The sequence below is a fragment of the Podarcis pityusensis genome (assembly GCF_964106645.2).
Source record: "Podarcis pityusensis genome assembly, chromosome: 3".
NCBI classification, from domain to species: Eukaryota; Metazoa; Chordata; class Lepidosauria; order Squamata; family Lacertidae; genus Podarcis; species Podarcis pityusensis.
The window spans coordinates 24,529,866-24,542,294 of record NC_138026.1 but is presented as its reverse complement, the minus strand read 5'-3'; the positions used below and the strand labels follow the sequence as shown (position 1 = coordinate 24,542,294).

General features: G+C 41.6%; 1 protein-coding gene and 1 long non-coding RNA gene across 3 annotated transcripts in view; both read right to left on the bottom strand.

Annotated features, from left to right (window-relative positions):
• The window catches only part of LOC308473745, a 396,145-nt gene that overhangs the window by 242,637 nt on the left and 141,079 nt on the right, over window positions 1-12,429 (bottom strand). The gene's annotated exons all lie outside the window — the stretch shown is intronic.
• On the bottom strand, window positions 1,839-12,267 carry ACP1 (acid phosphatase 1). 2 transcript variants are annotated; one of them, XM_080999414.1, is made up of 6 exons: window positions 12,109-12,267; window positions 6,197-6,270; window positions 5,392-5,505; window positions 3,686-3,747; window positions 2,816-2,921; window positions 1,839-2,688 (listed from the first exon to the last, which is right to left on the bottom strand). In XM_080999414.1, exons 1-6 carry the CDS (start codon window positions 12,149-12,151, stop codon window positions 2,611-2,613), a joined length of 477 nt encoding a protein of 158 aa, XP_080855540.1. In that variant the 5' UTR covers window positions 12,152-12,267; the 3' UTR covers window positions 1,839-2,610. The 2 variants fall into 2 exon arrangements, with proteins under 2 accessions (XP_080855540.1, XP_080855539.1); XM_080999413.1 differs by lacking the exon at window positions 5,392-5,505 and adding an exon at window positions 5,562-5,675 and having other exon boundaries at window positions 2,521-2,688.

Below are 12,429 nucleotides of genomic sequence, written 5' to 3'. Positions count from 1 at the left end.
TATTTATTAATTCTGCTAAGTGGGAAGATAAAGATCCTGGCAAACATTTTTTATAATTGGCTGTTTAAAAGATAAGACAGCCTCCCATGCATTATTACACTGCAGGGCTTGACACCAAGCAGTAGACCAGGAATAGCTCACACATCCAACTATTTACAAATAGACATTTATTCATGTCAACGCCCTTCAGCATGTGCTTTATGTTATATGTTGAGTTATTTATTACCCGGAGTTTTGCACTCAGTAGTGTCCTTTACTAGAAGCAGTAAAGCACATTTGTGACACGCTATGGATTTTGCTGCTTGCTTCTGGGTAGCAGAAGCTTTTCTTTGGCTCAGTTTTGAAGCAGCAATAATGAAATGTTTTTCCAAGAAAGGGAGGTGGGGCAAGAGAGAAGCTAAGCAATGCCAACTCAGGAGTCACGTATTGTCATCATGCCCAGACATTTTAAGGAATAGGCTGGGATCAAGGATTTAGTTATCTTTTCATGGTCTATCTAGCTCTTCTAAGCCAAGTTGCAATGAACTCAGGGAAAAGTATGGCACCCCATAAAAAGATTCTACCCATGTGCTCTCTTGTACTGCTCTGCATCGTGAGGAACTGAACCTCAAAGAGGTGATAAGAAGGTAAAGGTAAAGGTCCCATGGATGGTTAAGTCCAGTCAAAGGCGACTATGGGGTTGTGGCACTCATCTCGCTTTCAGGCCGATGTCCACAGACAGTTTTCCAGGTCATATGGCCAGCATGACTAAACCGCTACTGGCGCATGGAGGACTGTGACGAGTGCCAGAGCGCACGGAAACACCATTTACCTTCCCGCCAAAGTGGTACCTATTTATCTACTTGCACTGGCATGCTTTCGAACTGGCACAGTCATGAAAGACAGCTTATTTACAAGAAAGAAGATGGGAGAAGAGTAGTAAAAGCATCCTTTAAACAATTTAGGAAGAGAAGCTCCGAGGAGTATCAGTAACTGGTGAAGCGACTTGAAAGCAAACCACCAAGGAGGATGTGTTTGATATGATGGGAAAGAAAAACATGATGGAGGCACATAGAAGTTCCAGCATGAGGATATTCAGGAAAGGCATCACAGCTATAAGAGACAGGAGGGTGTAGGCACTAAACATATATCACTTTTTAAAAAGTGGCGAATGTGGTTATGATCTACAGAATGTTTACCAGTGGCTGGGGAAACCCAGCCAGATGGGCGGTGTAAAATTATAAAATTATAATGATTATGATTACCATGATAATGTTAAATGAAAATGTCAAAAGGAAATCTCGCTTATACACCTGTAAGGGAATGCCCATGAAGCAGAAGAGAGCAGTCCTAGTTCTCAATGAGGCAATTACTGGCCTTTTAACTCTTCTCTTCAGACATTTCTCATCTATAGCCAGGGCTGTGTATGTTGTTGTTGTTGTTTAGTCGTGTCCAACTCTTTGTGACCCCATGGACCAGAGCACGCCAGGCACTCCTGTCTTCCACTGCCTCCCGCAGTTTGGTCAAACTCATGCTGGTAGCTTCGAGAGCACTGTCCAACCATCTCGTCCCCTTCTCCTTGTGCCCTCCATCTTTCCCACCATCAGGGTCTTTTCCAGGGAGTCTTCTATTCTCATGAGGTGGCCAAAGTATTGGAGCCTCAGCTTCACGATCTGTCCTTCCAGTGAGCACTCAGAGCTGATTTCCTTAAGCATGGATAGGTTTGATCTTCTTGCAGTCCATGGGACTCTCAAGAGTCTCCTCCAGCACCATAATTCGAAAGCAGGGCTGTGTATACTTAGGATTAAAAAGAAGGTAATGCCGAAATTCTGTTGTGAGGAAATTAACACGGTTGTAGGTTGTATATGTTAGGGCAAGTGAAGCATATTTAATTAATTTACTCGGCTTCCGTTAGTACACATGATCTGCAAAGAACACTTTGTGCCATGCACACTGCTCCAAGACTTCACAAGGCTGTATTTATCCTCTTTCAAGCATCATCTCAGCAGCTACTAAAGGCTAGATTTTGTTTTAATAAATAGGAAAAAAAAGAGAGACCAAGACTCTAGGAGACTGTACTATGCATCAAGAGACCACACAACGAACTTATTCTGTGGTTATGCAGACTTGTGAAATTCATACAGCTCAACTCTATATGGCTGTAAGTCTCTCTCTTTCAAATCACAAATAATGGAAAAAGTAAAAAGAGACTGTTTTGTTAAGTCTTCAGTTCTTAATCATGTGACAATACATCCAAAAAATACTTCTAAGAAAGATGTTTAAGATTAAAAAGTACCATACATACAAGTAGCAATGGAAAACAGCATAGGTGTATCATATTTAGAGTATGCATACAGGAATTCTTTTACATACTATGTGGAATATGTATACCAAGAATCACACACATTTATTTTGTCAGTACTGGATGCTTTCCCCTTTATATAGATGCTTGATCAAGGTCAATATTAATTTTATAAGCCTACCATTTCTCAAGTACAAGGTGCAGTGCACATCATGAAATTAAGTATGCTAAAAAAGGACTTATTTTTAGAATCTTTACAATTTAATATCAATTGAGAATAATTTTACAGAACAGCTAAATATTATTTGCTTTCACAAACACTTGCCCCATTAATGAGGTTTCTCCAAAAATGCTTTACAACATCTAAGGCACTGTTGATAAACAGTTTCAAAATCTTCATCAGTCCCCTATAGAAAGAAGCAGAGACAAAAAATAAAATGAACCAATTTAAGTTAAACAGATTTCTTTATTACAACACTGATTGCTACAACACTGATTTTGAGTTAAAAAGGACTAATAGAATTGAATACTTACATAGTACGGATCTTCAATAATAAGCTGCTTTTGTGGATCATAGCTCCCAAGCAGCTCAATCTGAGATTTGCAGTTTTGAACACTATTGCTTTTTCTTTTCAGATCTCTACAAGACAAAAGTTTAGGCAACTTTTTGTCATTAAGTGTGGCATGTCTTTCTTTCTTTTTTCCTTTGACACCAAGATATCCTTAGAGTTTGCAGTGCATAAAGGAAACAAAAATCACAGTGTATAAAGAAAAAAACCACACACTTTTAACAGTGTGATGTGATTTAGTACGCAGCATCTAATACACTTATTTTTATGTAATGTTGTACCAAAGTATAAATGTAAGTTATGGAATACCAACACTATGGAGCCAAAAATACGAATGAGAGGCTCAGGAAATAAATGCAACAGTTTCAGAACATTGACTTGAAATAACACCTGGATCCACCAGAAATATAGATTTCATACAGCAGCCTGTTCTCCTCTTGCAGAGTAATCCTGGCAATCATTTGCTCAAATGAGGAATAGATTACTATAATGCAAAAGGTACAATGCTATTCCGTCTGTTCCCTGACTATTCCTAGGGATCATCATCCTTTAGACCCAGAATGGGGAACCTGTGGTCCTCCAGCTGTGTTTGAATTAAACCCCCATCATCTCTATGCATTGACCATGCTGGCCAGAGCTGAGGATAGTTCAATAACATCTGGAATTTAAACTGTTTCCCTTCCCATGTTTTAGATGAAGGGTGTAGTGGGAATACGCTTTAAGGGCTTTAGCGTCTATTAGGAGGCACTAAATGTAGCAAACAACCCATTTAGGCTAGAATAATCAGAACTATTCATCATCTATAAGCAAAAAGCACATAGTTTTCACAACTTACCGTAAGTTACTTTCATCCATACAAAGCATATAATCAAACGTCAGGAAATCATCTTTTGTAACCTAGAATTTAACAAACATGTTTAAGCACTGTTAACAGAGATCCATGTCACAACAATTCTTAATAAAAAAAATGCAAAATGAGGTTAAGTCAGTGTTGCAGTGATGGCAGTTAGCAATACATATTTAAAATTCTAAAGCCAAACAACATTTATGTATGCTAACTGACAGCTGCAAAGTAAGCAGCTCAGAAATCAATTGTAGAAAAATAAAACTGGAGACAGAAGAATTAGTGTTTTAGCATTTGGCCAGGGAACATTTACACAAGTTATTGTTCATATTATCTCTCAAAAATCAAACACTGTTCAGAAATTATGGGATAAGGCTGTAATGATTACGACGTAAAAGTATTGTTCAACAATGCGCTCTTCCAAAGATGCCATCAGTTCTTCTTTTGAACTGTGATAACATTCAGAGCACATTTCGATGTGTTGAAAACAACAGATGTGAACTATACCAGTTAAGCATTCCTTGTTAAGCTTTTAAATATGGGGGGGGGGGGCGGGAATCAAGATATCAAGAGAAATAGAAGAAAAAGCAGAAGGCAGGCAGAACTGTTTGAGTGTTGAGAGGCTCTCATCTATGCTGAGTTCTATGGGTTTTACATGAAATGGACTAAAGGGAGTTTAAGGTCAAAAAGGGCACCAGTGAAGCTAAAGGAACAATAATAAAAAGATCTGTAAATGGGGAAAACAACTAAAGCAAGACCTCACAAAAGGAAAGAAAAAGTCAGAAGGGAACATGTGACACATCCTTTGTCTAACAGAAATGCTGCAGTTATGAATCCATCTAAAGAAGGTCAGGCCTTAAAGGAATTTTGATAAATTATGTGCATTTATTTTAACAACTGAGACACTGAAATCAATATCATTTAGCATCTCTTATATCCTACAATTGTCTACTGGAGCAGAGTTGCTTAAGGTCTGAACCAGGAACAGTTTTCACAACGGAGGGAAGCTAACAGTGAGTCTCTATTGGGACTGGTGTGATTTAACTTGTTTATTAATGAACTGTAGCCAGGGGTGAGAAGTCCAAGCCTGCAATCAATACCGAATTCTTTAGTACAGTGGTACCTCGGGTTAAGAATTTAATTCGTTCTGGAGGTCCGTTCTTAACCTGAAACTGTTCTTAACCTGAGGTACCACTTTAGCTAATGGGGCCTCCCACTGCCACCACGGCACGATTTCTGTTCTCATCCTGAAGCAAAGTTCTTAACCCGAGGTACTATTTCAGGGTTAGCGGAGTCTGTAACCTGAAGCGTCTGTAACCAGAGATACCACTGTACTATGAAAAGCCAAATGCAATATGACTCAAAAGGATCTCTTTAAACTGGAGGAATGGGCAACAAAATGGCAAACTAGGTTCATGGCAAGTGATTCACCTTGGCTAGCAAAGAAATAAAATAATAATATCCCTAACCACTGAAATAATTTCATTCAGGGAACAGCGTTAACAGGCTCTGGAACATGGCTTCATCCAACCACTTTACACAGATGCTGTTAGAATTTCCACTGCTCTAACCACGACTACACTGAGTAGTTAAACATTTAATACTTTGCCAATCCACACGCAATCCAACCTACAGCAGTTACCAAGACTTTTGCACCACCCATAGTTTCCAGAAAACAACGAACAGACTCTTTCTACCTGTCGTGCTTTATGGCCCGTCTGAATGTCATGATTTCTCAGACAACTTAAAGCCCTCGCATCTGGGGAGCGCCCCACATTCCAGTCAGAAACAGCACCGCTGTCTATCACCCACTGTGAACAACAAGAACATATGCATACATACATTGAAAGCAATATGGGTACAGTACCTGCCTGGCAATATGATTCATGGTAACACCATGTTTCCTCATGCAATTCTGGCCTCGATAATCTGGAGGATTTCCTACTTCATACGTAGATGTTGCTGCACTGTCTATCCTCCACTACAGAAAAACAAGTCAAAATATAATAATAATCTTTATTGCGGTCCAAAAATCCATAACACAGATTCAGAATAAAATGCAGATTCATACAGACAACTCCCCGGCAGAGGGAGACTGAGATGATATTTGTTTGGTCTTAAGTATGATGATCTTTGATACGTATGACTACCGAAAGAAACTACGCCACGGCCACTGTGATACCATTATACTTGTCCAGAAGATATTTAGTATACTAGGTTTCAGATTTACCCAGCCGATTTGCCAGTAAGGGTTTAATCAATAGATCCCTAGCTTGCTCATACTGTCCGCAATGCAGTAGCATATGCCTCATACAATTGATGTCCTGAGAGCATATACAGAGCCTATTCTGATAAGGGATGCCTCTCAGTCTGCCATTTAGCACTTTGGTAAAGAGATGCTGATAAATTGGTACAGAAAGATTTCTAAGATATGCAGGTAAGGTCAAAATATTTATATCATGCTAACAGAATGGCAGCTTTGGCGGCTAAAATAAAACTTACCTTGTTTTCAATGTTTCCCTCAGTCACAAGTTTCCTAAAAACAGCTTCGGCTATGGGAGAGCGGCAAATGTTCCCTGTGGAAATAAAGATTTAATCCAGTGACTTTAAAATGTAATCTCTCACACCTGTGTTCTTAAGGTGAAACATTCCAGAACCTGTGGAGGTACATGTGAAGTACTGAAGAAAGCCACAGAGTTCATCTGCTCCCCTTTCTATGCAGTTTCTTATCAGTGTTCACTTCCTGACTTCCACATCTGGCTTGCGAGAAGCCCATTATTGTTCACCAATAGCAACCAACTTTTAGCAGAGGTGGATTGTTGCAAGTCAGTACACACCAGTATTCTATGGGCTTTATTGGTTTCCAGTAGCATTGCTGACAATGTATTGTGACAGACTGAATTCTACATCCCCCAAAGACAATTTCACCAACACATTCCACTGAAATCACCAGCATTTCCAGATTTTAAGCCTAGTTCCTAAGCCACCTAGTGAAATCACAGCCTATGACCTGCAGACTTTTCCACTAAGTAACAACTACCTCCTTTGACTCAAGCTACAAGTACACTGTAATGCAGTCCTTAACTCCATGCTAGTAAAATACAAGCTGGGCCTCAACAAGGAGATACAAGAAATTACATGGGGGAGGTATTAACTCATTTCTGCCCCATCTCCTTTCCCTACAAAATAAATCTTATATCTGAAACCCTGCAGTTGTTTACTTGGGAGTAAGTCATATTGTATTTAATATGATTTGTTCCCCTGAGTAGACACAGATAGAATTGTGCTCCAAGATGAACTACAGGCCAACCTTCTCCTTGCACCTCAATATAATGGGTATAAAAGTGGGGTTGCCTTACTCAGTGTTTGCATTGTGAAGGGGTCATTAATGGATAATCCCTCTTCTGATACTAAAACAGTAAAGGTAGGATTACTACAGTGGTACCTCGGGTTAAGTACTTAATTCGTTCTGAAGGTCCGTTCTTAACCTGAAACTGTTCTTAACCTGACGCACCACTTTAGCTAATGGGGCCACTGCTGCCGCACCACCGGAGCACGATTTCTGTTCTCATCCTGAAGCAAAGTTCTTAACCCGAGGTACTATTTCTGGGTTAGCGGAGTCTGTAACCTGAAGTGTATGTAACCTGAAGCGTATGTAACCCGAAGTACCACTGTATTTGGTTTCAGTCTGTTCAACGCAACTTCCAATGACAACATGCACACATTCTCATTCTGGCTGACAATGGTCTACAGTGCAACTTTTAACGTAGCTACTAAGCATATAATAACTATCTCCTCGGACCTCAATTAGATCAAGAGTGTTTATCTAGTCCAGCATCCTTTTCGCACAGCAGGCAACCAAATATTCCCAGGAAGCACATAAGCAGGACTTGACAGCACCTTCCCTCTCCAGTATTCTGCCTCCTCCAGCTGCTAGTAAGGTATTTAGAGATACACTAACAGCTTCGCTCTCCTGTGCTGGAAGAGGACTAGATGAGGCAGAGAAGGGAGAACCCCACCAGCAAAGAGTGTTGGTGGGGTGTTCACAGCCAAATTTCAATACTGATCCTCAAATGGCAGATAGAGGCTACTGCCAGCAGGAACTCACAAAATGTGTGCCAGTGCAGGATTCACTGGCTCTTCAGCTGGCTGTGATGTCATCCGTTGATGGCCATGGGCTCAGCCTATGACCTGGTGTAGTGAAGAGGCACTTTTTCATGTTGCCCCAATGTGAGTGGTGGGGCTGTGGATGCAGTGGTGTACACACTGCTGCATCAACTCTTGCTGTTGCCAGTCAGGAGTTTTAGTTCAGCTCTAGATGCCTCTTCCATGTCCAGTCATGGATGAAGCTGTTGATGAACCAATCATTCATTAATATGTCTGATCTCCTTTTAAAGTTATCCCTGTCCAATGGCCAAAACCACACATCATGGCAGCAAATTAAGTTAACTATGTGTCATACAAATAGGTATTGTCTTCTAACTACATCCAATCTACTGCCAATCAATTTAATTGAGTAACACCCAACTTCCAAACAGTGTTCGAAACTCCCATTGCTCTAGATGCATTTTGCGACAGGGAATTTCATTAGCATGAGCAGCTTCTGAGCTCTGGGCGCAGTACTGCACCCATGATTTCAGATTAAAACTGCAGAGTGTAAGGAAAGGAGGACCTTTTTCTGCCTCCCCACTTCCAGCTACTCTCTGAAGACTGGAGAAGAGACCCTCTTAAGAATATTAGGGGGTTGGGCAGGGGAAGGACGAGACCATGTGGAAAATGAAAATAATATTTTAGCTGCATTCATTCATTTTCAGCTTTGTTATTAAAAAAGTGTGCCAAGACATTCAGCTGTTGCACCCATAACCTGGGTTTAAGGTGCCATTTAGTTCCTAGCTTTCATATCTCAGTTTCCAACACTGCTTCCTAGTGTTAAAGGAGAGAGAGAGAGAGAGAGAGAGAGAGAGAGAGAGAGAGAGTGCTCTATCTACAGTCTCCACACCATGCTGCCGGACCCTAGTCTAATCCTAGTTGAACACTGTTTCCAAAAGCAACCAGCCAGGATTAAAAGCAGGATTTCTAAATGTAGACAGAGAAAAACTGTATCACTATCATTTGTTTAGAGATTTTAAGAGACGTCATCTGCTCTCTCAGCTGCAGCACCTCCATCATTTAATCAAGCAAAAAGGTTTCATAAAGTGATATCTCATCTTCTACTTCACATGTGGGCAAAGGAATGAGATCTATCAGGCATAAGCCACTGAATGATTGTTGTGCATGCCTCACTGAAACATAGTCCAGACTGTACGACTATGGACAGGGCCCATGTTTAGATGCATCTATTTGATTTTTACCAATTGATACATGTTTCAAAATAGTCATTTCATGTTTCTTTTGCCCCAGAAGCAATGAGGCTGGGCAGAGTAACAGCAATTTAATAAGCAGGCTGTAGCTTCCATAAAATTCCTCTCCTGCTTTCACTCTGCAGGGTAGTTTCAGTGCCAGCTATCAGGGAAAGGTTCATCCATTTCTTCCAGAGGATTTTTTGACTGAATACCAGGAGTAGCCAACCTGAGCTGTAATCGGCTCCTATCAACATCTGGTGGCCCCTAAAACCCCAAATGATTTGGCTTCCCTTATCAAAATAGAAGTATTATTCTTTAAATAATTTTCTCAGCAGGTGACACTGTTGAACCCCAGGGACTACACTGGTTAAATGGAGAGGTTTCAACTTGTCCACTAATCTAAGAAACAGGGTGAAGGGCCAATGTTACCTCTTTTTACCTTTGTAAAAGAACCTTTCTTTCTTTCTTTCTCTCTGGCATAGCACCGTTTCTAGAAAGTCAGCACCAGGGACTTAGGAAACAGGACATTCTCAAAACAATGCCACACCACAGAGAGAGAGAGAGATCTTCTCTCTCTAAGACCTTCTAATAATGACAGCATGCCTGTGGGAGAATTTTTTGCCAAGATAAAGAGATGCTTTATTTTTGCTCCCCAGGGCAGCACTGGGGTAGATGGAGTCCTTCCTACACCAGTGATGCCCTAGGGACCAACAGGAATATTAAAGCAAAGCTATGCACTTTGGAGTAAGCCCCATAATTCAGTGGTACTTCTGAGCAAATGTAGCAGCATACAGCCTTCATTTCTGTTGTTACTATTCCCATTTCTTTCTCACATGTACTGTACACCACAAGAGATCCACAGACATGTTACTCTTCAAGTATTAAGTAACTTATAGTCTGCTATGTAAAGAATATCCACTACTTCTATTACAAACCAAAAGCAGAGGCTAAGTGATATTTGACCAGCTTTATATTTTGCAGATCAATGTAAACATAGGACATGTACCGGTGACATAAAAGGTGGAGACTTAACAACTTCCCATTCCTCAGCTGAACGATACTTTGCAGATAATTTACAGGCACATAATATGCAGGCACTGGTGTCTCTAGCTTTGTTTTTTCTCTCCCTCCTCCCTCCTAACCAATAAGAAATGAAGATAAGCCCTCACACGCATGGGCCCTCTGATACAGGGAGGTAGGGTGGTACCCTCTGCTGCCATGAGGCCCGGCAAGGCTTTCTGCTGCTGCGATAAAGTGTGACGCACCCTCCGCCACTGCAGCGACGTACGGTGGGACCCTCTGCCCTCGGGGGGGGGGGCAGCGAGGCCCTCAGCCACTGCAGATATATATCGTGATATATCAAGATATTGTGATATTTAGCTGGTGATATATTGTGATGTTGAAAACAAGATATCACCCAGCCCTAGTATCCAAGTTGTATCTTACCTTCCCAACTCAGCTATTCCTCAGGGGAGGTGGTAGTGGTGGAAAACCACTAAACTCACCAATGCCCCTTCCCATTACTAGGATAAACATAGTTCTGCCAGTGCCGCAAAGGAAGGTGGAAGATCTGAACCAGGAGATCGTCAGAAAGTAGGGTTGCCACCTGTCCTGTATAATACAGGATTGTCCCGCATTTCAGTGTAAAATGTTGTGTCCTGAATCGATAGATTTGTCCTGTATTTCAGGTCTTCTCTCTCTCTCTCTCTCTGCCAAGTTACGGACCCCCTCCAAACGCATGAGTTTGAAAGGGTGCATGAAAGGTAATCTATTTAAGCTCCTGATAGCCAAGCACAGAGATTTACAAGTTCATGTGTATGTGTGAGCATGCGTGTGCATGTGTGACAAATTCCAAAGAGGCCATCCTGTTGGGCTGCAATGGATTGTAATCAGGGTTGTTTTTTTCCAGTTAGTGCCGAAGTGACGGCACCGCACCGCCTTTTGCCAGATCATATACACTAAGTAAAAGAACATATGCTTTACCACGCCACCCCCTTCTCTCCCGTCCCCCACTTTCTCCCCAGCCCCTATACTGCATATAACACCAAAGTCTCACAACAAATGTAACTGATCTGTAGAAAACACAATCTGAAGAGACAATGCACATGCTTTTGTAAATGGGGAAAGTATTTAATTAAAAAATTATTTTTAAAAGGTGGCAACCTTACACGGGGGCTCCTTGGGGGGGGGTCACTGTGAGAACAGGATGCTACACCAGAGCAAGGTTTTAAGCCTGATGCTGAGGGGGCTCCTCAAAGGCTCTCACCAGACCTATTCCCACCTTCCCTCTAGAAGGCTGCAGCCAAGTTGCATCTTAACTCCCAACTCCTCCCTTGGGCTGTGTGTGTGTGTGTGTGTGTGTGTGTGTGTGAAGGTGATGGTGGGAAACCACTAAACAAAACTCACCAAGGCCAATTCCCATTACTAGGCTGGGTGGGTCTGTCTGTGCCGCAGAGGAAGGTAGGTGTGTGTGTGAACCAGCAGTGTTAACATGGTGGTTTATATATATATATATCTATATATAAGCGGTGGAGGGGGTGTTATGTAAAGCAGTCTCATTCCATCACCACAGAGAGCATGGCAGCTTCTGTCCTACTCCAAATGTAAATGTTTCTCGCTTCTTGGCAGCTCTTGTATGTACAAGTTTTAAGAGATTTAGTGGTAACACTGGATTCCACTCTGGCTGCCCATCTCTTTCTTCACAAGTAAGAATGCCGTGGCTCTTCTAACTGCTCCTGGCTCAGCTCTTCTGATGTAATTGGGGGAGGAAACAGGACAGCTTAAAGATAGAGAACTTAATAATATGAATGTGCACCACATTTTTGTATTCCAAGTCCATGAACATCTTTTCTTAGCTTGCATAACACCTCCTATTATTATTTTTATTTTCTTATTGTTGTTGTTCTTGTTGTTATTATTATTATTATCATCACTACTACAACTACCCACTCTGGGCGGTTTCCAACACATAGAAAAGCATAATAATGAAATCCCATGCTTTTTTCTTTTCTTTTTTTTAAAATGCTGCGTCTTTACCTCCCCCATTCTCCACCCCCCCCCCTTTCCACTCACCCAGGCAAACGAATAAAACGGATTTAGCTTCCCCGGCCGCCATGCTCTCTCTTTCTCCCTCTTTCTTTCAGGAACCGCCAACAGGAAAGAGCAGCGAAAGAGGCAGTTCGGAGGCCCTCGCAACTGTCGCGAAAAGCCGCCCTTCCCGCTTTACGGCAGCCGACGGCCGTCTTCGTATAATGCCTGAGTGGGGGGGGGTGCGAAATGTGAAGGATATGAAATAAAGTTGAAATCATTTTTATTTTTTTAATTCCCTTTCAGGAGTTGACGCCCCCGAGCTCTCTTTCGCGGCTTCGATTCCAACGTCAGAAAAAAGAAAAT